Source organism: Oncorhynchus gorbuscha, linkage group LG17 (genome assembly GCF_021184085.1).
Source record: "Oncorhynchus gorbuscha isolate QuinsamMale2020 ecotype Even-year linkage group LG17, OgorEven_v1.0, whole genome shotgun sequence".
In the NCBI taxonomy this organism is placed as follows: domain Eukaryota; kingdom Metazoa; phylum Chordata; class Actinopteri; order Salmoniformes; family Salmonidae; genus Oncorhynchus; species Oncorhynchus gorbuscha.
Genome location: NC_060189.1, coordinates 28035226 through 28062324, shown reverse-complemented (window position 1 = coordinate 28062324; position 27099 = coordinate 28035226). Strand labels below are relative to the sequence as shown.

General features: G+C 42.8%; 1 protein-coding gene across 4 annotated transcripts; it reads left to right on the top strand.

Moving 5' to 3' along the window:
- Window positions 1–536: 536 nt before the first annotated feature.
- Window positions 537–22482, top strand: LOC124002191 (exocyst complex component 3-like protein 4). 4 transcript variants are annotated; one of them, XM_046309531.1, is made up of 17 exons: window positions 6076–6205; window positions 6358–6517; window positions 9764–10097; window positions 10581–10625; window positions 11233–11442; window positions 14437–14565; window positions 14768–14980; window positions 15246–15873; window positions 15996–16113; window positions 16275–16403; window positions 16545–16645; window positions 16861–16959; window positions 18313–18436; window positions 18738–18860; window positions 19834–19986; window positions 20220–20338; window positions 21233–22481. In XM_046309531.1, exons 3-17 carry the CDS (start codon window positions 9773–9775, stop codon window positions 21453–21455), a joined length of 2739 nt encoding a protein of 912 aa, XP_046165487.1. In that variant the 5' UTR covers window positions 6076–6205; window positions 6358–6517; window positions 9764–9772; the 3' UTR covers window positions 21456–22481. The 4 variants fall into 4 exon arrangements, with proteins under 4 accessions (XP_046165490.1, XP_046165487.1, XP_046165486.1 ...); XM_046309530.1 differs by having other exon boundaries at window positions 6098–6249; XM_046309534.1 differs by lacking the exons at window positions 6076–6205; window positions 6358–6517 and adding an exon at window positions 537–735 and having other exon boundaries at window positions 21233–22482.
- Window positions 22483–27099: the final 4617 nt, after the last annotated feature.

The following is a 27099-nucleotide window of genomic DNA, read 5'->3' as shown; positions in this document are numbered from 1 at the left end:
AGCTCCTCACAACATTGTGTTACCCCCTTCCATTTCACCTCCAGAACTCGAACTGGCGTGCTGCTCACTCAGTTGGAACTTGACACCAATCTTCCGACATACCTTGTTATTGCTAGCTTCAACAGATTCAAACCCATCCTCTGCCTTTTCAACCTCCTCACTTTCACCTCATTAAAATAATCAACATTTCCAAGGCAAAATCTACTTTTCGCCTCTTCGAGAGACGAGAAGTACAGGGTGTAAATATTTAATAGATAACCAACATGAACCAAAACAAGGATAGCATCTGGACAGGGGGAACAAAACAACACTGCAGACACGGAAGAAACTCAGGAAGTGACAAATATAGGGGAGGCAATCAATAAGGTAATAGAGTCCAGGTGAGTGCCATGAAGCGCTGATGCGGGTAATGATGGTGACATGTGTGCGTAATGATGGGCCGCCTGACACCCTCGAGCACCAGAGAGGGGAAGCGGGAGCAGGTGTGACAAAGCCTTGTACTCCCTCCATTTCAAACACACTACTCTATAATCTCATTCATTTGGGGGCTTCACTGCCAAAGTGGTGAAGGGAGCACAGGAACGTCACCCCAGCTTGTCCTCCCAAGACACAGTGCACACCGGATCAACTGTGGAGTCGTGGACGACTAGACTGGGAGAGAAAGACACTGCAAGATTAGTACAGAGGATTTTAGTCAACAATCTGAGCAGTGCTGTTAATTCAAGCATAGAAAAGGTAAACAATTCAATCACATCTAACAATGTTTCTGTGTATATGAATATTCTAAAGGAAACAGTGATTGGTACATGTTTTGCAAGCACTGTACATGCGCCTGGACTGGCTCCCTTTCCACTGTCCCTCCTTTTGGACTTCAGTTACCATACCAGTTAAGGGCTGAGTCCAGCCGTGTCCTGGATTGGCTGATTCCCTGGCATACAAATGACTGCAGAGCTCCACACACACAACAAGTAGCACAGTACCTCTCAAAGTAAAGCAGAAATGCCTTTCAAATTCTCCACACTGCCCACTCACACCTGTATGCAATTAGGTCTAATTGGTCTTCGGTGTCTTCTATAGGTCCACTACTGTGTGGGAACAGTAGGTGTCAGCCAGGCAAAGACTCATCCTGGACTGGGCTTGGACACCACATTATACAAGTTTATTTTGTATTTTCAAGGGCAAAAATAAATGAAGGATCACACTTTTCTAATAGAAATATAGCTATGGCTCTGGCAGCAAATAGCAAAATGGTACGATCAATAGCATGTCAGGGAACTGCTATCTTATACGGGACACCATACTTAACGGTTTCCAAAAGTCGGTCCTGCCATACAGGAAGGGATAATGTTTGCAAATTGTTATATTAGCAGAACACTGCTTCTACAGTATTATATGAAGTATGGTTTATTCTACATGGAACTGTTCCACTTGAAAGTTATCTACATAAGTTCAGCAATTCCACTCTTCTCATATTACTCTGCAGGCTACTGACCGATGACAAATTGTTATAAATTGGTCAGTAGCCTACAGAGTGGTATAAGAAGAGTACCATCTTCCAACTACCTGTAGTTATTGAACTCATGGGTCATGCACTCCACCCTTCCTGCCACCTGACTTCACCTCTCCATAATCTGTAATACGTTACATAGATGGAAGGGACTTCATCACCCACTGGAGACTTGAAGAAAGAACCTCACCCAGAGAGCTGTGCATGTCTGTGTGGTTACATAGACAATTAGAATGCCGTTCTGGTCAGGCAGCTGAAGTTGTACTCTACACACTTATTTTTATTATTTATTTTTATTTGCTAGGTAAGTGTAGGCATACTGTCTTTATAAGCACATCAATATGACATTTACAGCATAAAATATTGTAACGTGAGCACACTCAATGTTTACTATATAAATGTATCTACAATCAAGATGGGCGATGTTTGTGCAATGTCCACATGTAGCTTACTGTTGTAGGGATATTAGATCTAACAATGGACAGACGAGACGAGACAAAACTAGCCAGTTATAGAATATTGTGTTGTAGGACAGCTGAGCTGACTCAAGACCGGGGATTCAACTCACAGTTGATACCATTTCTACGGTAAGATGTATTTACATGACGAAAGGTTGGAACTAAAGTGAAAGCTACTTTCATAGCAAGGTGTTATGAAACACATCTTGCTATCTTACCATAACTGATTTGACAGAGAAATATTAGGTAGATAAGATAGCTTAGCTTGGGGATAGCTGCAGCTGGCTAACTTTGCTATGGAGAGAATTTGAAGTTTTGAAGTTGAGGACTTCTCCCCTCCTGACTGACTTGCCATCTCAAGATGGTCAGCTACTTCAGTTCTATGTGTAAGCTAAAGCCTACGCTGACCTTGTGTTTAGCCAAGCTGTCAGCTAGCTAACGTAATGGGAACCAGGTGTGTACAATCAAGACAAAACAAATGGAAAAGGAAACATAGATCAGTGGCAGCTAGAAAGCCGGTGACGATGACCGCCGAACGCCGCCCGAACAAGGAGAGGCACCAACTTCGGCGGTAGTCGTGACAATGGCACAGAGATTGGTGGAATTAAACAGACAAATTTGTTGCAGAATTATCATCTACTGCCTGGGTTTTTAATGTGCAGATAGCTACGAAATGTTCCATAGCTCCACTATATAGACAGCTCTGGGTGTGAGTCGGTGTAAGTGTAAATTGTGCGTGTTGGTGGTAGGGAAGTCAGGCGCAGGAGAACGATTCCCTCTCCCTTCTACGTTCTCGAAGCCGCCCATCGATCTGGATGATTAAGTCTATGAGAAATCAATGTCCATGGGCAGCGAGCTCATCTTTGGTCACGTCCAATAATCCGTGAAGGAACATGTCGAACAATGCTTCCGGGTTCCAGGCACTCTCAGCTCACAATGTGCAAAAATCCACAGCGTAGTCTGCCACATTTCCGGAGTCTTGACGTAGCTGGAGCAGGTTACGAGCAGCCTCTCTCCCAGACAACAGAGAATCAAACACCTTCTGAACTTCCTCCACAAACTCCTCCAGACTGAGGCAGACGGCAGACTGTTGCTCCCACACCGCCGTAGCCCAGGCGAGTGCCCTCCCGGACATCAGCGTTATGATGTATGCTATACTTGAGCGGTTCGAGGGGAACGAAGAAGGCTGCAGCTTGAAAATGAGGGAGCACTGGAGAGAAGGTCCCCGGCAGGTTCCGAAATCGGGAATCTCCAGCGTAGCGGTCCGGAGGAGATAAGCTGGGTTCTTGGGATACTGGGGTGGGCTGGGAGATTACGGGTGTGACCTGCTGCCCAGTGGGGAATCCGTGGAACTGCTCCAGCAATGTATCGAACACCTGGTCATGGCTTTCTGCCAGGGCATGGAGTCCCTCCATAAGACATTGCAGTAACTCTTGTGTTTTCCAATGGTAGCTCCCTGCAGAAAGACAGAATTGTGGAGCTGGTCTGAGTCTGCTGGGTCAGTCATGTCCATTTTGTACTATCAGAACTCAGGATAAGACTCAGATGCAGACAGCTAGAATCACAGATGTTTGTTGACCCAAACAGGGGGCAGGCAAAAGACCGGTCAAAGGCAGGCAGAGGTCCGTAATCCAGGGCAGAGTCAGTAAGGTACAGAACAGCAAGCAGGCTTGGGGTCAGGACAGGCAGAGGTTTGTAAACGCGTCAGAGTCAAGCAGGTACAGAATGGCAGGCAGGCTCGGGGTCAGGGCAGACAGAATGGTCAGAACCGGGGGAAACTAGGAAACAGAACTTGAGAAAGCAGTGAGATGGGAAAACGCGCTGGTAAGACCTGATAAGACAAGCACAAAGACAGATGAAACAGATCAGGGTGTGACAATTGTTAGACATCGGGGATCCTATGGGGAGGAGTGAGGAATTTGGGGCTGAGGTCAGGTCAGATGAAGTGAGGAAGAACAGATATCACTAGAGTTCTGTCTAGCAACAGAGATGTATTGGCTGTTCAGAGATGCAAGGAGGATGCGCAGCATAAGAGAAAGGGTTAAATACCAGTACTTGTGTGAATATGTTCCTTGTCTGTTCAGCTGCCTGAGCCTTTGAATAAACTTGGTTTGAGATTTTATAGTTGTCCATCAGTTTTTACCCTGTTATTTAGCACACTCTGTTCTGGGAAGTTTTCTTGACCTCATTCCAGGTTCCTGCCTTCTTCATCGCTTCCTCATTTGTCCTTCTCCATGGCTTCTTTGGCAATGTAGACAGAATGACAGATTGAAAAGCGTTTTACTTATCCTGACAGGTGAATCACACATTTTTCTTTTACAAGAAATTACTTCACCAAGTGGTGATCAAAATGAAGTGTAGAACTTAAAATTGTAACAGGCGATTCAGGTTTCAGTGTCAACAGATGAAAGCATTAATGTCATACAACACTGTAAAGACCTCTGACAGAGAGCACTGACTAAACTATTTAAAGCTCTTACACTATGTTATACAAAAGTATGTGGACAACCCTTCAAATTGCTGGATTCGGCTATTTCAGCCACACACGTTGCTGACATGTATAAAAACTGTAAATGCTGTTATTGTGGAGTTGAAATGTCTAGGAGCCACAACGGCTCAGCTGCAAAGTGGTAGGCCACACAAGCTCACAGAATGGGACCACCAAGTGCTGAAGCATGTAGCGCATAGAAATCGTCTGTCGTTGGTAGCAACACTTACTACTGAGTTCCAAACGGCCTCTGAAAGCAACGTCAGCACAAGAACTGTTCCTTCGGGAGATTCATGAAATAGGTTTCCATGGCCAAGCAGCTGCATACAAGCCTAAGAAAACCATGTGCAATGCCAAGCATCGGCTGGAGTGGTGTAAAGCTCGCCGCCATTGGACTCCGTAGGAATGGAAATGCGTTCTTCGGCAAGACTGAAGAGTAAAGGGCGTTTTCCAGCAGTAGGTTCGACGCCGAACGCCTGAGCTGGACAGGAGGGGGAGCCAAAGCGAAGGCTGGTGTGACACCCATCCTTTCCAACTAAGGTTTCACCAACCTCCTGTGACCTCCAAACCTCTATTCTACCACTGTCTGCAGGAAGTCAACTTCTCTCATCCTCTCTCCCTGCCTCCTCATGAAAATCTCCCACCAGGCTTTTGAATAACTGCTGTGGTACACAGAGGCACTCCTCTGGTAGAGGAGATGGAGTAGTACGTGGAAGATAAGATGTCAGAGGAAGTGTTGTCAGAGCTCTGCATCAGCCATCAAAGCTGCATTGGCATGACACAGCAAGTATAGCCAAATCATCACACTAACTAATCATATGATACCTTGTGGTCATGCCCAAACCCCAAGCCCTTGACCTGTAGTCCAGTAACACATTGGCTCCAAAATGTAATCCAACGGACATCTGGTCTCTGGGCACACAACTCTCTCACGCATGTAGGTCTATACACAGACACAAACATGAACATAACAATGCTCACATATGCACACACATTCACATACACACACAGCTGAGTGATGACATTGTTTGTCCACGGACACACAGTTATTAATTCCACATCTTGGCCGGAAATATAATGTGTGGGAGTGACTATTATATAAAGCCTATAATAATTTACGATATGAAACTGTTGATATGGAGACTGTTGTCTTCCAAACCATAGAATAGGTTATACACCACCCTATCGGAGAAAATACTATGGCTACACAATACTTTGGCTACAAAAATAGGTGCTATCTAGAACCTATAAGGATTTTTCAGCTGTCCCCATAGAACCCTTTTTGGTTCTAGGTAGAACTAGTTTGGGTTCCATGTAGAAGCCTTTCCACAGAGGCTTCTACATGAAACCCAAAAGGGTTCTACCTGGAACAATTAAGGGTTCTACCTGGAACCAGAAAGGGTTATCCTATGGGGACAGACAAACAACCCTTTTTTATGTTTATGTGTGTGTTTGTCTTCATGCATTTTGTAATTTTGTGTATTGTATATTTTAAGTGCTTGATGTGTTTATGCAGGGCTCATCTGTAAAAGAGACCATAGTCTCAGTATGACTTCACCATCAAAATATGTTAGCAGGTGTTATGGCAGGTGCAATCAATGCAGTAAATGCCAAACAAGCACACAATAACCAACCATTCAAAAATAATCCAAAAGTTGTTTTTCTGAGCAGTTGTTTGCTATTTACAGATAGACCTGTAGCGTATCCAGTCTACTGTAGAACTCCACTTTGTGATATCTCAAAACTAAGCCTGTATGAAAGTTCAGTCTGGTTTAAAAGCATCGTCGTTCGATATCGTGTGTAATTGTTTTGCCACGGATTTAGGCCTAGCTTCAACAAATATTAATGGTAATGTAATGATTAACTTTCTAACACTATTGAATCTTTGCTTCTGTCATGCGCAGGTTCTCTCGAGCCCGCATTTTTGCTGCGATATTGTTGGTTATACAAGACTTCTGTAGCTACCTGTCACTACTGGTCGAGGTGAACATGAAAATTAAAGCAGTGAAATCCCCAGATTGTTAGGCCTAGTCACCGCTCCAGACGGTAAAAGGTGTTGCTCAGGTGAGTGAGGCTATATTATTTTGACATTTGAAAGGGTTTATGATTATGAGAAAAATGTGTCTGTATGTCTGTAATGCTTACCCCTATAGAAAATAAGAGCAGAGGATTTTGCTGAGGCAGATTGTTTTTACAGACTAGGTTTCATGCAAATTGGGGCATTTGTCATACAATTAAACTCTTTAGCCTCTGCATGCTAAGTATTGCTTCGAAAATGGTGACGAATGTACTATAAGGCTATGCAGAGACATACTTCAATAGATACCAAGCGTCTCTTTCCATTTTGACAGGCACGTTTTAACATGTCACTGCAGCTATCAACAAATAAGCTGTCCCTCTCATGGAAACTTAAGTGGGGAGGATGTTTATTCATCAACAGTGTTGGGGAGTAGTGAACTACTGTACATTTCAACTAGTAATGTAATTACATTTTGCAATAGCTTGGCGGTAGTTGTACTAAATTCAAATCTTGGCAGCGTTTTCAGTAGTATCTTGCTAGTGTTTTGTACATTTTTGCCATGTAGTGATAACTACTGGAACTACACTACTTTTATTTGCAAAAATAATAATAAAATATGGGTGAAGTAGGCAAGAATGTCCTTTCTTTTTCATCATCAAACTTGCCTAATTCTCACTTGAAACACCTTTTTGTGTGTGCCTAATTCTCACTTTGGTTTTTAATAGGCTTAATTACACATTCTGTTAACATCTGACTCAAGAGTGAACTGTTCTTGCAATTTGTAGTCTATGACATTTCATATTTAGATATGGTCATTTTTCACGAAGTAGTTTGGATGTAGTTAACTACTTTTTCTAAGTAACTTAATTTAAGTAAGCTGTATTTTTCTTAAGGGTAGCTTTGGACACTCTTACTGACACTCTTACTGACAGTTGTGGCTGTTTCGCTTGATGTATTGTTGTTTCTACCCTCTTGCCCTTTGTGCTCTTGTCTGTACCCAATAATGTTTGTACCATGTTTTGCGCTGCTGCCATGTTGTGTTGCTACCATGTTGTTGTCATGTTGTGTTGCTACCATGCTATGTTTTCATGGCAGATGATTACAAGGGCTGCTTTATATAATTAACATTTCATTATGATTTATTTTTCCATATTTTCTCATTGTTTCTGTGATCAAAAAAAAAAAGCTTGTGGATGGGTCCTCCCGAGTGGCGCAGCGGTCTAAGACACTGTATCGCAGTGCAAGCTGCGTTGCTGCAGATGCTGGTTCGATACCCGTCTGTGTCGCAGCTGGCCACGACCGCGAAACCAATGAGGCCCAGAGTCGTCCGGTTTAGGGGGGGGTTTTGCTGGCCCGGATGTCCTTGTCCCTTCGCACTATTGCGACTTCTGTGGTGGGCCAAGCGCATGCACGCTGACATGTCGCCAGGTTTACTGTGTTTCCTTCGACACATTGGTGCGGCTGGCTTCCGGGTTAAGCTTGCATTGTGTCAAGAAGCAGTGCTGCTTGGCGGGGTTGTGTTTTGGAGGACGCACGGCTCTCGACCTTCGCCTCTCCTGAGGCCGTACGGGATTTTCAGCGATAGGACAAGAATATAACTACCAATTGGATATGACGAAAAGGGGTAAAATTACTAAATTGGGTAATTTTGTATACATTTATTTGAATTTGCATTGGGCCGCTCCTGGGGGGATTCTGGTAAGATGCCGGCAAAATCAACTGAATTCCGGTAGAGTAGACTGAAACGGTCCGATGTACAGTCATTCATTTTGATTCCGGGCCAATTCTGACACCCGATTCCGGGCCAATTCAATCAGTTCTGGGTCCCCGGAAGAGGGCCGCTTCTGGGCCAGTTCGTCATTGCTAGCTGGGAAGAATTTGTTCATAACTGACTTTCCTAGTTAAATAAAGGTTAAATAAAATAAGAAAGCTTTAGTGTAGCTTAACATCTTCCAGTGTGAAGTAATTGGTAGCTTGGTAAACTATATTTTCAGAGTAGCTTCCCCAACACTGCAAATTAATTAGGGGGTACCTTGGTTAAATGACCACACTCGTACCTTAAAAAGGGAACGTAGAAAAGCTGAACATAAATGGAAGGCCTGCGAACTTCAAGTATTCTATGAGATAATGAAGGATCTGATGAGAAATGACAATGTTGCGGTTAAAGATGCAAGAGCGAAAGTTGTTTTCGAGCAATTGGTGGCTTATTTGAGTATGAACAATTTCAGTCAGGTTTCCGCTCACTTCACAATACGGAAACTGCTTTATTGAAAGTCAGTAACGTTAGGTTCTAATTATTAGAGTAAGAACAAGACGGACACTGAAAGCTTAAACCAAGTTTTTTTCTTCCGAAAGGATTGAACAGCTGAATCGACAAAACATGTTTACAATAGTGGTGATATATGTACCCCACTTTGGGTGGAGTCTCCTCCTTCTCGCTAAACATTGCATCTGTGGCCCGTCGCTGGAGGTTTCCGTTCTGTGGCCCGTCGCTGGAGGTTTCCGTTCTGTGGCCCGTCGCTGGAGGTTTCCGTTCTGTGGCCCGTCGCTGGAGGTTTCCGTTCTGTGGCCCGTCGCTGGAGGTTTCCGTTCTGTGGCCCGTCGCTGGAGGTTTCCGTTCTGTGGCCCGTCGCTGGAGGTTTCCGTTCTGTGGCCCGTCGCTGGAGGTTTCCGTTCTGTGGCCCGTCGCTGGAGGTTTCCGTTCTGTGGCCCGTCGCCGGACGCTCTGGACTGGGTACTGTCGCCGGACGCTCTGGACTGGGTACTGTCGCCGGACGCTCTGGACTGGGTACTAGAGCCGCGCATCGGGGAGGGGGTACTGTCACATACACTCCCTCTCCGGCATTCGAGGTCGTCAGGCTGCTCATTATTACGCACACCTGTCACCTCCATTACGCACATCAGCGCTTCATCAGACTCACCTGGACTCACTCACCTGCCTGATGACCTTCCCTATATATATGTCACTCCCTTTGGTTATTTCCCGAGGCGTTATTGTTTCTGTTCCTGTTCCTCTGTTTGTGGTCCATGTCTGTACACTGCTCAGGTTTCTTGTTTTGTTCCATGTTCATTTATTAATTAAATTATTCACTCCCTGTCATTGCTTCCCGACTCCCAGTGTACACGTTATACTGTCCCTGTCCCTCTTACCTTCAAGAGAAAATAGCATGTTGTCTGTAAACAGAAGCTGTTCCTGCTGACTGCTGAGACAGTCACCAATAGCTACAGGCACTTTTAACAACACATTCCACAGACACAGCCTTACCTGACTCAAGAGATTTATTTTTTAGAGACATTCAATGGCAAGCGGTGATCAGACGGCAGAGATTGGGGAACCTGGGAACATGGAGGAGGTCAATGAAGCTCAGGGTCTAGAGGACGGCCCCTCCCTCAAATCCACCATGGAGAGGAATGGGAAGACCCAACCCGACAGCCCGGTGAAGGAGAAGAAACTGGGGATGATGAAGCAATTCAGGGAGAGCATGAAGCGGGTTGGAGAGAGGAGTCCTCTGGCCTCAAACAGCAAAGGGTCAAAGGACAGACCCTATTCAGACCAGGGGGGGGACAGTATTGACCCTGAAGTGACATCTCTGACCCATCAGCTGCCGCCCACTCACTCACCAAGTAAGTTTTACTCGGGTTTATCCCTCTGTCAAATTAAGTGAGTTATGAAATATCCTCTTTCGTCAAGAAATGGCTTCCCAAGGTCATGGGAAGAGGAAGTATCAGGAGACATAGGATGACAGTATAAATTACAGGAAGGACTCTCCTATGCACTGTATTGGGTATTTCTTTTCAGCCTGACATAGGCCAGACTGAGCAGGGGGTTTTCCTCATTACATTCCTATCTTAATCAGAAAACAGCTCCCAACCAAGCAGGATATACACTAACATATCTAACCTTCGTACAATAACAAATCTGACAGAAGCTGCTTAACCAGTTGCCAACGTAGTATCTTTTTCTGTTTGTGCGTGTGTGTGACTGTACGACTTTCCGTTTGTTCGCACACACACAAACAGTCAGCACACCCACTATTACACTGAAAAAGTAGTTACATTTCTACCGGTATTCATTGTCAAAGAGATCAGCAACTCTCTCTCTCTCAGGTTTGAGTGCTGGGTCTCCTGTGGCCTCTCCCCTGAAGAGTCCAGGTGAGTTTTTTCAAAGGAAGGAGGTAGAAGAGAGTGCAGAAGATTCACCACCATCCAAGAAGTCGCTCTGGATAAGAGCGTCTGCTAAATGACTTAAATGTAAATGTAAATGTAAAAAACACTCCAGAACACACTCAGGTACACTGCTGTTAACCCAACCGACCAGAACTTGTTCTTGTCAATGGTTGTTTTTAAAGGCTGTTTGCACTAGGCATAGATGCTGTTCAAAGACAAGCACAAATACATATCTTTCACTGAGAGAATTCTAGAGAGCTTTGTTGGGATACCCTTCTGTAATACAGGCGTTCCTAAACCTTTACTGCACTTGACCCCAAATTGACACCAGAAAATACAGAGGACCCCATTTGGGAAAATTATATTCCCCTAGTTAACGCTGTATGTTCATATTTACAACATGTTAGGTCCCGCAGGCTGTTCCAACACATAATAATGACATGAAAGTGCGTTCCAATAGTGTAAGAGGTCCTTAGTTGACACTAAAAGGTTGTATTCGTAAATCTATTTGAAGATAAATGTTATTCTTTTGTTTGATAAGATTAAGTTTGGGAACCACTGTCAATCTGTTTTCTATATTGGCCATCTATAGACCCATCAACCATTGGGGACTCTCTTCTGAAGAAGGGGGCTTCCATTCGACGGAGTTTGCGACTTGCGGGGAATAAGAAGGACAAGACCCTCAAACAGGAGCCGCTCCAGTCTGTCACTGAGATCACAGTGGAGGAGAAGAGGGAGAAGAAGAAAGAAGAGATCAATGAGTCATACATACTCCCAGAGATACCCCTCATACCACCCTCAGGTAAGGCTCTGTCTGTCTCTCTCTCTTTCAATATCAAAGTCAAAGAGATCACCCAGCTAGAACATTTGGTTACTTGGAAGTTGTGGGAATGTAGGATTTTCCATTGATTCTTCAAAAAAAGCGATACGTTTCCTAACCGGTAAAACATTTTTTTTAATGTTCTGAGAACGGAAGTGATAATTTCGACTGTTCTTGGAATGTACATTTTTAGGGTGCAGGAAGGTTATTAGAACATTTTACAATGGTTCCCTGAAAGTTTTCTTGGGAGGTTTTTATTAACGTTCCGAGAACATAAATTATAGGTTATTTGAAGGGAATTAAAACGACAATATGTAACTTTTTGGGCGACCCAACCAAATTCACATAGAAACGTGAGTTATAGATCTGTCATTCTCATTGAAAGCAAGTCTAAGAAGCGGTAGATCTGTTCTATGTGCACTATTTCTATGCTTCCCTTTCTTAAATTTCATTTTTGTCTTTTCCTTTTGGTTTTGTACACCAGCTGAAAATTTAAATGCAAGATTTTCTAGGGATTTAGATGGTATAATGTATAATTCTGTACACTATACTTGCTTGTTTTGTCACATTAACTGAAAGTAGGCAAACTATTATACAGTGGGGCAAAAAAGTATTTAGTCAGCCCCCAATTGTGCCATTTATCCCACTTAAAAAGATGAGAGGCCTGTAATTTTCATCATAGGTACACTTCAACTATGACAGACAAAATGAGAAGAAAAAAAAATCCAGAAAATCACATGGTAGGATTTTAATGAATTTATTTGCAAATTATGGTGGAAAATAAGTATTTGGTCAATAACAAAAGTTTCTCAATACTTTGTTATATACCCTTTGTTGGCAATGACAGAGGTCAAACGTTTTCTGTAAGTCTTCTCAAGGTTTTCACACACTGTTGCTGGTATTTTGGCCCATTCCTCCATGCAGATCTCCTCTAGAGCAGTGATGTTTTGGGGCTGTTGCTGGGCAACACGGACTTTCAACTCCCTCCAAAGATTTTCTATGGGGGTTGAGATCTGGAGACTGGCTAGGCTACTCCAGGACCTTGAAATGATTCTTAGGAAGCCACTCCTTCGTTGCCCAGGCGGTGTGTTTGGGATCATTGCCATGCTGAAAGACCCAGCCACGTTTAATCTTCAATGCCCTTGCTGATGGAAGGAGGTTTTCACTCGAAATCTCTTGATACATGGCCCCATTCATTCTTTCCTTTACACGGATCAGTCATCCTGGTCCCTTTGCAGAAAAACAGCCCCAAAGCACAATGTTTCCACCCCCATGCTTCACAGTAGGTATGGTGTTCTTTGGATGCAACTCAGCATTCTTTGTCCTCCAAACACAACTAGTTGAGTTTTTACCAAAAAGTTATATTTTGGTTTCATCTGACCTATGACATTCTCCCAATCTTCTTCTGGATCATCCAAATGCTCTCTAACAAACTTCAGACGGGCCTGGACATGTGTCCCCCTGCTTAAGCCAGTACGTCTGGCACTGCAGGATTTGAGTCCCTGGCGGTGTAGTGTGTTACTGATGGTAGGCTTTGTTACTTTGGTCCCAGCTCTCTGCAGGTCATTCACTAGGTCCCCCCGTGTGGTTCTGAGATTTTTGCTCACCGTTCTTGTGATAATTTTGACCCCACAGGGTGAGATCTTGCATGGAGCCCCAGATCGAGGGAAATTATCAGTGGTCTTGTATGTCTTCCATTTCCTAATAATTGCTCCCACAGTTGATTTCTTCAAACCAAGCTGCTTACCTATTGCAGATTCAGTCTTCCCAGCCTGGTGCAGGTCTACAATTTTGTTTCTGGTGGCTCTTTGGTCTTGGCCATAGTGGAGTTTGGAGTGTGACTGTTTGAGGTTGTGGACAGGTGTCTTTTATACTGATAACAAGTTCAAACAGGTGCCATTAATACAGGTAACGAGTGGAGGACAGAGGAGCCTCTTAAAGAATAAGTTACAGGTCTGTGAGTGAGAAATCCTGCTTGTTTGTAGGTGACCACATACTTCTTTTCCACCATAATTTGCAAATAAATTCATTAAAAATCCTACAATGTGATTTTCTGGATTTTTTTTTTTCTTCTCATTTTGTCTGTCATAGTTGAAGTGTACCTATGATGAAAATTACAGTCCTCTCATCTTTTTAAGTGGGAGAACTTGCATAATTGGTGGCTGACTATAAATACTTTTTTGCCCCACTGTAATTTTTGCCAGAAAATGGCAGTGAAATCTGCATAGTGCACCTTTACAAATTGTTCTGAGAACATGTTTCAGTAATACTGTTAATAGTACTGCTAGCTTAGTTTGGGTTAACTGTTTTGAACTCCAAGCACAGATGGGACACACAGAAATTCATTTGCTTCGGCATTAATCATGCAAAAACATTTGTTATTTATTGTAGCATGGCGTCAGTGAGATTCTAACCTCTGATCTTCTGTCTTCTATCCAAGGAATTAGTCCTCTGCGCCACCAGGATGGAGCTAGCGTGTCATTTTTTAAACTCATATAAAACTGTTAATTTTACTCTATTCAAACAGACCCCATTTTCAAAGGAAACAAGCACTCATTAAGATCATGTGTGGCCAATTAGTGGAACACTTAAACACACTTAACAAGATAGAGGATAGAGAGAGTTTTGTTGAAGCTGAGAGTGGAATGTATATGTTTTTAAGTTGCGTTCTTTCCATTAGTGTTTTCTTGTGGTTTTATGGAAAGTTTTGTTAATGTTCTGAGAACATGATTTTAAGTAGAACCATGTAGGAACCTGTAGGAAACGTTATGCTGAAATTCCCACCTAAGAAACATATGGTTTTCAGAACGTTATGTGCTACCTGGCTATCCTGCACCCTTCCCAGATCATTGTGAAAAAAAAAAGTTGTATGTAAAATAACCATAGGACAACCATGCTCTCACCAAACTCTAAGAAACATATGATTCTCCTGGCATTAGATGCTAGCTGGGCAGCAACTCTCTCTCTCTCACTCAGGTTTGAGTGCTGGGTCTCCTGTGGGCTCTCCCCTGAAGAGTCCGGTTGGGTTCTTCCAAATAAAGGAGGGAGGAGAGATTGCAGAAGATTCACCATCATCCCAGAAAAAACACTCCAGAACACACTCAGGTACACCACTGTTTACCCAACCAACCATAACTTGTATTTGTCAATGGATGTTTTTAGAGGCTGTTTGCAGTAGGCATAAATGCTGTTCAAAGATGAGCACAAATACATATTTTTGACTGACAGAATTCTAGAGAGCTCCGTTGCGATATCCTGAGTCTTTTTAAGGTCTTCATAATCTGATCTCTGTATTGGCCATCTATAGACCCATCAACCATTGGGGACTCTCTTCTGAAGAAGGGGGCTTCCATTCGACGGAGTTTTCGACTTGCGGGGAATAAGAAGGACAAGACCCTCAAACAGGAGCAGCTCCAGTCTGTCACTGAGATCACAGTGGAGGAGAAGAGAGCGGGGGAGGAGAGCGTTGAGATCAAAGAGTCATACATACTCCCAGAGATACCCCTCACACCCCTCTCAGGTGAGGCTCACCCCCCCCCCCACCCCACCCCACCCCCTCTCTCACTCCCCCTCTCTCACTCACACTCTCTTTCTCTCTCAGTTTGATTTGTCTCGTCCATCTTTCTTTGTTTTAGCAACAGAGATCACAAGAGATCTTATCTGTGATGTAAATCACTACGCTTGTGTGTGTGTATTAGGTAAAACAGCCTGAACTTCCACAGACGGATAACAAAGTCGTCTCTCTATGCACTAAGGCCTTCACTCTGTCTGCTCTTGATTTCCAGTGATGCAGATCAACGAGCTGATTAAGACTGAGGTGCTGGAGGAGGCCCACCTGAACCTCCTCTCCCTACGCCAGGAGTTCCAGCGGGAGAGGGATGAGTGCACGGAGGAGGCCTCCCCCATGGAGCTGGCAAAGAAGGAGAAGGACCTGAGCATCCTTTACATAGCCATGCAGGAAAAGGTGAAGGAGATAGTGCGCAACTCCAACAGCCTTCCCTCCCTCAACAAGGAGCTCCTGATGCATGTGGCCCGCGTCATCCAGGAGGAGGAGAAGAGGGAGGCAGAGCCTGGGGGCGTGGTTGGGCTAGGGGACTGGCGGGGTGCCTGGAGGGAGGCTGTGAGCGAGGGGGTCGAGGCAACGTTGAAGAGAGTTCCTCTGGACAGGCCCGAGCAGAATGCCTCCTGGCTGGCTATCCACCTGGGTCTGCTGGGCAAGGCCATCTTAAAAGACTTGGAGAAGGTGAAGAGAGAGCTGCAGGGCTCTTACCCACCCAGCTTCAACGTGTTCAGCACCTACATGAGCTGTTACCATGGTGCTGTCAGCCAGCACCTGAACACGCTTCAGCAGCAGGTGACAGATCTGAAGGACTACTACGCCCTGCTGGACTGGATCATCAATCGCTATGAGAGGTGAGGAAGACTAAAAGTCATTGTCTTGACTACGAATACAGTGTATATACACAAAATGTTTTCTAAGACTCACAAAATGGTGAGTATTATTGTATCTGAGAGACACCATCCCTGTTGAACAGTGAGAATATAATGAGCAGTCCTTCATTGAGACCAGAGATAGAGGCTGAGAAAACAGGCCTCTCACTGGAGGAGGGCTTCCTGGACCAGCTCAAGGGGAAGTACTGCATGCGGGCTAAGGTAAGGGATCGAACACTCCTAAGAGACAGATGGAAAGATGTTTAGGAGGAATTCAGATTGAAAGCAGGTGCACTAGAAGAGTTTCCAAAATGTTTTGTTATTTTTTTGCTCATCAGTCATTTAGCCTTTTATTATTCTTTTGCTTTCCATGTCTTTTCCAGGAGGACATGCGAGCTTCGCTGGATAAAATATTAGAGCTTGAAAATGAGGACATTTGGATAAAGAAACAGGCACCAGAGACCGATGATGAACACTTCTTGAACTCTGACATACACATGGATATTTGGACGGTATTGTTTTGTCATGATTTCACATGTTGCAATACTGTCATATCTCCATTAGAGGGCAACATTGCCTACTTAGTTACATTTTGATTGTAGTGACAGGCTACAACTTTGTAAGAGTTGAAACTGATGTTGCTTTCTTTGTAGAATGTTAAGAGCAATGCTGTTAACTCCAAGAGGATTGATGTGAACCTGGAGATGAGAGTAGTCTGTTCCTGCCTAGAAGAGTTACAGCAGTTTCCCAAACGGTATGCTCTGCAACAGACCTGCAACAGCATTTCGCTACACTCGCAATAACATCTGCTAATCATGTGTATGTGACCAATAAAATTTGATTTGATTTGAGTCTGCTTTTTCTATCTCTATCCTAACCATTATTCACTGGAAAAACAAAACCGGGCCTTCTCATTTGCTTGTTAATAACCCCATGCCTTATATATGTTTTATCTCACCATCTCCATAGATTTGAGACTAAATTAAGGTACTGCTGTAACAGTGTGGAAAACCCTTCACTTTGGGCTGACTATCAGATAACCTACATCAACAGCTTTACAGCTCTTATGTAAGTCTGACTCCTCTTCACTACATCTGGTAAACAACACTACCCCCGAATGCGGAAGAGACATTTCAGTTGAATACATTCAGTTGGACAAATGACTAGGTTTCCCCCTTTCTGCCACCCACAATGTAGACTAGAATGTCCTAGACAACAGTTGCTAGGCAGTCAGTTCAGCTTGCCAGACACTTTGGGGTACATTCACCAAAGGAAGGTGTGAATAAACGAAACATTTGACTGCTGCCTAAAAGGTTGACCTAAGAACAGAATTCTTGGATCAGAAGAACAGTGTCCGTAACAATTAGTTTAATACTATCTCAGTGATTTGATGCACATTTTTTGTTTGCAACCATATTTTAGTGGTATAAATGTCATGCATTTAGGTACAAGTTTAACTTCACTATGTCTGATTTGAAGTTGCCACTTATGCAACAGAAGTGTGATGGAAAACTGGGACGATTTGAACAACTATAAGAGAGCAGTTATTTCATGTGCATTTTCTGTGGAACCAAAATATGGTAATTTAGCCTGCCTGCAAGATGCTGTTCAAGATAAACATAAAAAATACACAAGTCATGTTGAATTATGGATAAATATGTACAGTCTTACAATCTTATCTTACAAACCAACTCAAACATACTCAAACACACTAACATGCAGGCTCAGTGGCACACTATATCATATTATTGTACAAGTGAAAGTGTATTGAAGAGCACAGCTGTTTCCAGGTATTTCTGAAGTATATCACTAGCAATCTAAAGAGAGCAACACCACGTGGTTTCGGGGAAACGAAGCTGCAAAAAATAACTGCCTAGGGGTTTAAGCTGTAGAAAGAGAAAGACCTCTCTCCATGCTCAAAGAGCTGGTAATGCCACTGAATCAATCCACAGCATGCCTATGTCAGTCAAAAAAGAGGAACATAGTATTAGAAATGGGCAGAAAAAGTCAGAATTCTCTCCTGCAGATTTAGTTATTCATGTTCAAGGAGACAGGACACTCAGATGGCCAGATATAACTTTATACTGTTTAGCCATATTTTCTACTATTGGCATAATGTTTGTTTGGATAATCTCATCACGCAGCTCTATCAAGACAGCATAGCCCTTCTTCCCCAGATTACCAAATCCATCTGTCACAAATGTTTCCAAACAGACTCTGAAACCCCCCCAGTTTCACAAGAAACATCACATTGTTACACAAACAAAACATAATTCTGACAACCCCTGTTTAAACCCTCATGCCATTCCCCCTCTACCCCCCCCCCCTTCCCCGACGTAGTGTTCTGATGAATTGAACATAGGTGTGTATGAATGACAACCTGACCTGACCTCTTTCATTTCCCTCTTTCTCTTCCTCTAGGGAGCATATGGAGGGCTACAGGGAGAGCTGCCCAACACAGGTGGACCATCTCAGCAGAGAGGTGGATGGCCTGGTCCATAGACTGGTCCAGAGCCTGGAGGACCAGTTTAAAAATGATGTCAGGGTAGGTTAGGGAGGGAATTTTGATTGACCTTTGACCTTGTCCTCATTCTACAAATGCCCTGATAGCCTGAGTTGATCAGAGTGTGTTGAGGTGATTGAGATCTGTCTTTGTTACTTGTCTCGGGTGACCTGGAAGTTACTTAGTTTGGTAGCCTACCGATTTCCTCCTTGCACATGTTTTTGTAAAGGCTTTTAAACTAAACTCTCAATTGCTCCTGCTGTCAATGTTATAGATGGGTGATCAAACAAACAAAAAAATGAATGAGTGAGGGAATGGGTGGGTTAATATGCGTTTCTTCCAGCCCTACCTCAGGAGAATGATGACGAGGAAGTGGCTCTCCACAGATGAGGACTTCCAACAGCTGTATAGCAGGACAGAGAAGCTGACCCATCGCTGTTCACAAATGAGACCTCCATATGTACAGGTAAGGAATCGGGAAGTGCTGTTCATATTGTTTTAAATTAAGCATATAACACTCAAGTAAGCAAATACTCAGAATTTTACTTGGTGATATGGTGCTGCTAGTGATAAACAACATTTAGAGACAGAATACAGACACCGGAGTTTAAACAAAGTTTACATACATTATATAATACAACTAGGTAGAGTGAGCATAGAGCTATAAAATAGTTAGCCGTTTTTTCAGCTGCCGTAAGTAGTACATCCGCTGGTGTTCCTTCTTGGTGACCATTGTGATGTCCTTCCATTTGTGGGAGTTCAGGAATTCAGTGATCCAATGACAGAAGGAGCTGGACACATTCAGCTGGGAGAGTTTGTCTTGTAGCAGTTCTGAGATGATGGTATTGAATGCAGAACTAAAGTCCACAAACAGTATCCTTGCATATGTCTTTGGGTTCTCCAGATGTTTGAGGATGTAGTGTAGGCCCATGTTGACAGCATCATCCACAGACCAGTTAGCTCTGTAGGCAAACTGCAGTGCGTCGAGGAAAGCATCATTGATGTTTGTGAGATGGAACCGTACCAGACACTCGTTGGTTTTCATGATGACCAAGGTGAGTGCTACAGGTCTGTAGTCATTCAGACAGGAACAGTGCATTGCTCTAGTGACTGTTTGAATATGTCCGTGAAAACGGGAGAGCTGGTCAGCGCAGTGCTTAAGTATGGCTGGAGAGACCCTGCTATTCTCTTTCCTAAAGAGTCTGTTGCTGGAAGGTGACCATGCATAGAATGGAAAATGGATTAAAGTAGCTTCTTGAGTTGATGTGGAGATGTCGGTGAACTGTCGGTGAAAGCAGTAAAAGGGAGAGGAGGATGGATGTCACTTAGTTGATTAGGATGATGTCAGTCATGTGAAAGAGAATGTAAACTGTGAAAACAGCAGACTTTCATTTCTCTTTTTAATTATTTTCTCTTGCCCCTGTGTTCCTCTGCATCAGACCTTTTTGAGCTGCTTGCACTACTACGTGGTGAAAGAGTATGTCTCCCAGCTGATGAAAAACAACTACTCCTGTAAGAACAGGAAGCATGACAAAGCCGCCACCAAGATGAGGGCACAGTGGGATAAACTCAAGGATCTTTTTGAGGAAATGGTAGCTAACACTTCTTCAATTTACATTCACACACATTCCACTTTTCATGTTCATTCAACATTGTTTAAAATGTAGAATACTACAGTACATAGATTTGTTTCATCGTTATGTCTTTTGTGTTTTGAGGAATGTTACTTTGTATATTCAGAAAGGCCCCTCAGTGCTGTCATAAACAAATGACGTGTTATAACCATTCAAGACTACAAGACACACATTCTTTCCTCTTCTATAAGACAACCCATGACTGGCTCCACCCAGTAGGAGACCACCTGAGTAACATCATTGGGGAAACAAACAAGAGGGACATAAAGAAGCACCTGGAACTTTTAGTTGCTGACTACCCAGACATCAGGTAATAAATACCATGCATCTTCCTGTGGTCATCTTGTATCTGTTGACTTTGGTAATCAACGGAGTATACCGGTGTAATATGCACAGTATAAATGACAGAAAAAGAGCAAGTTAAAAAAACATAATGAATTCTACTCTGACTCTGTTATGACTCTTGTCATGGCCCTGTTGCTGTGAAGAGAGAACAGCAGTGGAAGATAAAGTAGGCCAGTGGTTAGCAGTGTTCATCAGACAGGGGACGCATGTTGACAGTAGCAGATTGAGAGGGAGCAGAAAGCATTGTTGATTCCTGAGAGCAGTAAATGCATGATGTACATAGGAGGGGCAAGACCCGCCTGAGCCTGGTGAGTGATACTTACCCTCAGATTACACAGACCCACAAAGATTTAGAAAACAAATCAAATTTTGAACAACTCCCATATCCATTGGGTGAAATACCACAATGTGCCATAACAGCAGCAAGATTTGTGACAAGTTGCAACAAGAAAAGGGCAACCAGTGAAGCATTATAAATACAACCCATATTTATGTTTATTTTCCCTATTTGTAACACTGTCCATAATGACATTTGGAAAGTCTTTATTGCTTTGAAACATTTGTGAGTGTAATGTTTACTGTTCATTTTTTGTTTATTTCACTTTTGTTTATTATCTATTTCACTTGATTTGGCAATGTTTCCCATGTGAAAAAAGCCCATTGAATTGACTACAAAGCAGGGTTGACAGTGGGGGGGGGTGTTCCCCGATGAGGCATGACTCCTTGTATGTTGTGCTGTACTATCCCAGAACATTGTCCTGGTCTGGGTTTTTGTTAACCTCTCTGACATGTCATTTGTTGTTTTGAACTTTAGTAAACTACATATCAAGATTCACTTAATTTTTTGTCTTTTTGTCAGTAAGAAGCACCTGTCGGCTGTGCTGTACTTCAGGGGCTTGATGCGGGGCAGGGAGAGACAGGTGATCCTGCAGCGTCTCACTGAGCTGAAGAGGGAACTGGGAACCGCAGGGAACATTGGAGATAATAGAAGAGCCCTCTTCAGTGATATGCAGGTCACTGTCACCAATACAGACTGTCTGGCTGACATTCCGTTATTCTGCTTCCTCCTCCCAGACAGCTAATGAACGGACCTAGATACAGGAGCCTACGACAGAGATGTTAACCTAACCAAACTGTCTGAGAAAAATAACATACTGTATCACAAGTAGGATCACCTCACACAAATCAAACTGAGAATAATGATTCATGTAATCAAAGGGATGCTTTAAGACACCTCATTTGTTTCCTATCATGTATTGTTACTCCAGCCCACTGTCGCAAAAAGAAGCTTAGGACACAAATAATAATGGGGCTGATTTGCTAAATGAAAGAACAGCTTTAATGTAGCAGATTGTGGCTTCCCTCAATGTAATTGTCTGCATTTCCAATCCCCCATATCTTTATTTGTAAATATGTCTATTAAAATATATATATATATATATATATATATATTTTCCTTGATTATTTTCCCCTAACCCTACCATCCCTCCCCTAATTGGCATAAACTAATGGACAACAACACTTAGGCTTCTACTTCCAGCTTATACATGCTATATACATTTTATGGACACAGTATATTTTACAATAGTTATCTTTTTGTTTTTAGTCCCATCCTTCAGCTCCACTCAACCCTTTCCATCGATCTCTGAACACTATCCAGTTTTGCCATATATTGAACACCATTTCATTTACCATATTTTGGAACTGTGCTGTGATGTTTCACAAAACTTCTGAACCTTTCTATTCTCATAGATTCTACATATTGTAAATAAAGAAATACTCATTTGTCTAAGAGTATTATTATAGTATTGATCGATTGACTATGACTTTTTGAATCACCCAGCAGTGCTATTTGCAAAGGGGGAAATAACTTGGTCGGAGGTCTCGGGGCCCTCCCATTTTGGGGGGCATCTAAAGCACATTTCCTGCATTTCTACACAATCTAATATGACCCATGGCACTTCTAGCCATCTCTCTTTAGAACAACAAAAATTAAGCAAAAATGCCCACAGTCATCAAGCTAGATGAGAGATTATTAAATATGCCTACGTGATTGATAAGACTGAACTAGATCCATGATAATTCAATAATCAATGTTGTGTTGCACCTTTTAACCAATAACCTAACAAATAAACAACGTTTAAAACGTTTGATTTTCTTTAAGACATCCTCCATATAAAATTTCAGGCAGACCACCCAGCCGACCCAAGCCGCCCACATGCCCGACCCCCACCAGTCTATTCAATAACTCAACTCTCCCCAACACAACATCCTTCCCACCTTTTTTTTGTCTCAAGGAAAAGCTTTGGAAAACAAAAGTTGAATGAAAACACACATACACCTACACATAACAGTATAGGCCTAATAGTTCTGTAGAGCTCTTTTTACTTGCACACAATATAGCTGGGTCACCCTGTCCTGCCCCAAGGGATCCAATCAAATTGTCGGAAGTTTACATACACCTCAGCCAAATACATTTAAACTCAGGTTTTCACAATAACTGACATTTAATCCTAGCAAAAATTTCCTGTCTTAGGTCAGTTAGGATCACCACTTTATTTTAAGAATGTGAAATGTTAGAATAATAGTAGAGTGATTTATTTAAGCTTTTATTTATTTCATCACATTCCCAGTGGGTTAGAAGTTTACATACACTTATTAGTATTTGGTAGCATTGGCTTTAAATTGTTTAACTGGGGTCAAACATTTTGGGTAGCCTTCCACAAGCTTCCCACAATAAGTTTGGTGAATTTTGGCCCATTCCTCCTGTAATTGAGTCAGGTTTGTAGGCCTCCTTGCTCGCACACGCTTTTTCAGTTCAGCCCACAAATGTTCTATAGGATTGAGGTCAGGGCTTTGTGGTGGCCACTCCAATACCTTGACTTTGTTGTCCTTCAGCAATTTTTCCACAACTTTGGAAGTATGCTCGGGGTCATTGTCCATTTGGAAGACCCATTTGCGACCAAGCATTAACTTTCTGACTGATGTCTTGAGATGTTGCTTCAATATATACACATAATTTCCCTTCCTCACGATGCCATCTATTCTGTGAAGTGCCTCAGTCCCTCCTGCAGCAAAGCACCCCCACAACATGATGCTGCCACCCCAATGCTTCACGGTTGGGATGGTGTTCTTCGGCTTGCAAGCCTCCCACCTTTTTCCTCCAAACAGAATGATGGTCATTATGGCCAAACAGTTCTATTTTAGTTTCATCAGACCAGAGGACATTTCTCCAAAAAGTACGATCTTTGTCCCCATGTGCAGTTGCAAACCATAGTCTGGCTTTTTTATGATGGTTTTGGAGCAGTGGCTTCTTCCTTGCTGAGCGGCCTTTCAAGTTATGTCAATACAGGACTCGTTTTCCTGTGGATATAGATACTTTTGTACCTGTTTCTTCCAGCATCTTCACAAGGTCATTTGCTGTTCTGGGATCGATTTCCACTTTTCGCACCAAAGTACGTTCATCTCTAGGAGACAGAACACATCTCCTTCCTGAGCGGTATGACGGCTGCGTGGTCCCATGGTGTTTATACTTGCATACTATTGTTTGTACAGATGAAAGTGGTACCTTCAGGCGTTTGGAAATTGCTCCCAAGGATGAACTAGACTTGTGGAGGTCTTGGCTGATTTTTTTTTCTGATTTTTATCATGATGTCAAGCAAAGAGGCACTGAGTTTGAAGGTTGGCCTTGAAATACATCCACAGGTACACCTCCAATAGGCTAATTGACATGATTTGAGTCAATCAGAAGCTTCTAAAGCCATGCCATCATTTTCTGGAATTTTCCAAGCTGTTTAAAGGCACAGTCAACTTAGTGTACGTAAACTTCTGACCCACTGGAATTGTGATACAGTGAAATAATCTGTAAACAATTGTTGGAAAAATTACTTGTGTCAGGCACAAAGTAGATGTCCTAACCGACCTGCCAAAACTATAGTTTTTTAACAATACATTTGTGGAGTGGTTGAAAAATAAGTCTGAGGACCCATGCCAAATCTTTTCAGTCTCCTGAGGGGGAATAGGTTTTGTCGTGCCCTCTTCACGAGAAAATATGTTTTGAACGGTCATCCAACTCTGAATTGCAAGTCGGGAACTCAGGCCTCTTTCTAGAGCTCCGACCTGAAGTTTACTGAGTTCCCAGTTGTCTCGGAAGCACCATAAATTCAGAGATTTTGCCCACGAATTTGCCCACGAAGGACAGCCGCGCCACCTTCCTGTTCAAGTGAGCACAGCACAACAAGGTGAGTCCAAAAAATGTATTGTATGCTGCTGCATAAATTATGTAAAATGCCAGGAAGATATGTATACTGTAGCTAAGAAAGTAATACATAAGTGTATGTTGTGTAGTAAGCTGTTAGTAGCCCACGTGCCTCATCCTAATCATTTGGTCCCTTTTCCCCTCATAATTTAGCCTACTGTTCTGACTTGGTGATGCACATGTAGCCTATAGCCTGTTTTAGAGAAATGTAATCATTGAATATTGTAAGAGCTTTCATTGTCTGCTTTTATGCCCCCTTTATTTATCCTACAGTTCTGACTTGGTGCCCAGGGAGAATCGTGTATGAACGGTCTATGCAATGAATTCTGTTGCTGTACATTTCAAAAGTGCTGAACAATTAGTTATATTGACTCGGTCCATCCTAGCTCGCTCATTAATGTCTTAATCGAAATGACAGATTGCCTCTTATCCACTCGTCATCCCCTTATGCCATAATGTAGTTTGTACATCTCAATTTTCAGTAGAAACCACATTTGTTTAAGCAAGTCAGCCATATCAGCTATGTTTTTTTAAGGCAGTAACTGAGGCTAAATTAACTGTTTCGCTGCCAGACAAGGCTCCGCTAATAGCCAGGTGTAGCAGTGGTAAGGTGTCGGGACTCTTCTGTTGGGACAGCTTTATGTAGGCCCTAACAATCTGTGGGCACCGTTTGTCACAGTTATAGTGCAATTAATGTGTTGTGTAGTGGTTTTGCTGGTATGCATTTAAGAGAATGGGCAGAGAAGCACGGGACAGTTATCTTTCCAAGGAAATGTACTTTCTAAATAGGCCTATGATTAGGCTATAGTTTACTACATTGCCTAGAAAAGCCTGAATATTGATCACCTATATTTCTCCACCTGAAATTCTTCCCACTCCTAAAAGGTAGGCAATAAAAATACAGTGCCTTGCGAAAGTATTCGGCCCTCTTGAACTTTGCGACCTTTTGCCACATTTCAGGCTTCAAACATAAAGATATAAAACTGCATTTTTTGTGAAGAATCAACAACAAGTGGGACACAATCATGAAGTGGAACGACATTTATTGGATATTTCAAACTTTTTGAACAAATCAAAAACTGAAAAATTGGGCGTGCAAAATTATTCAGCCCCCTTAAGTTAATACTTTGTAGCGCCACCTTTTGCTGCGATTACTGCTGTAAGTCGCTTGGGGTATGTCTCTATCAGTTTTGCACATCGAGAGACTGAACATTTTTCCCATTCCTCCTTGCAAACAGCTCGAGCTCAGTGAGGTTGGATGGAGAGCACTTGTGAACAGCAGTTGTCAGTTCTTTCCACAGATTCTCGATTTAATTCAGGTCTGGACTTTGACTTGGCCATTCTAACACCTGGATATGCTTATTTTTGAACCATTCCATTGTAGATTTTGCTTTATGTTTTGGATCATTGTCTTGTTGGAAGACAAATCTCCGTCCCAGTCTCAGGTCTTTTGCAGACTCCATCAGGTTTTCTTCCAGAATGGTCCTGTATTTGGCTCCATCCATCTTCCCATCAATTTTAACCATCTTCCCTGTCCATGCTAAAGAAAAGCAGACCCAAACCATGATGCTGCCACCACCATGTTTGACAGTGGGGATGGTGTGTTCAGGGTGATGAGCTGTGTTGCTTTTACGCCAAACATAACGTTTTGCATTGTTGCCAAAAAGTTCAATTTTGGTTTCATCTGACCAGAGCACCTTCTTCCACATGTTTGGTGTGTCTCCCAGGTGGCTTGTGGCAAACTTTAAACAACATTTTTTATGGATATATATAAGAAATGGCTTTCTTCTTGCCACTCTTCCATAAAGGCCAGATTTGTGCAATATACGACTGATTGTTGTCCTATGGACAGAGTCTCCCACCTCAGCTGTAGATCTCTGCAGTTCATCCAGAGTGATCATGGGCCTCTTGGCTGCATCTCTGATCAGTCTTCTCCTTGTATGAGATGAAAGTTTAGAGGGACGGCCAGGTCTTGGTAGATTTGAAGCGGTCTGGTACTCCTTCCATTTCAATATTATCGCTTGCACAGTGCTCCTTGGGATGTTTAAAGCTTGGGAAATCTTTTTGTATCCAAATCCAGCTTTAAACTTCTTCACAACAGTATCTCGGACCTGCCTGGTGTGTTCCTTGTTCTTCATGATGCTCTCTGTGTCAGGATTTGGCCAGGGTTGCTCCGGTTTTTTGGTCACTAGATGCCCCCATTGTGCCTTTTGACCTTTTGTTTTCCCTTGATCCCCATTATTATTTGCACCTGTGCCTCGTTTCCCCTGATTGTATTAAAACCCTTTGTTTTACTCAGTTCTTTGCTCTGTGTTTGTATGTTAGCACCCAGCCCTAGTACTCTGTGAACTCTTGTTGATCCCGGTGGACTCTCTTGTGGAATTCTGTTTTTTGTTCTTGTTTGTTTGTTTTTGAGTATCTTTTGAGGCTTTTTGTGCTATACCTTCCACCTTATGGATTTACCTTTT

What these genes read in the sequence shown, in the direction of transcription:
- LOC124002191 (XM_046309534.1), top strand. Translation starts at nt 9,773, where the DNA reads ATGGCAAGCGGTGATCAGACGGCAGAGATTGGGGAACCTGGGAACATG. An exon ending in AGTTTAAAAATGATGTCAGG is followed by an intron (nt 18,437 to 18,737) that starts GTAGGTTAGGGA and finishes CGTTTCTTCCAG; the next exon opens with CCCTACCTCAGGAGAATGAT. An exon ending in TGAGACCTCCATATGTACAG is followed by an intron (nt 18,861 to 19,833) that starts GTAAGGAATCGG and finishes CCTCTGCATCAG; the next exon opens with ACCTTTTTGAGCTGCTTGCA.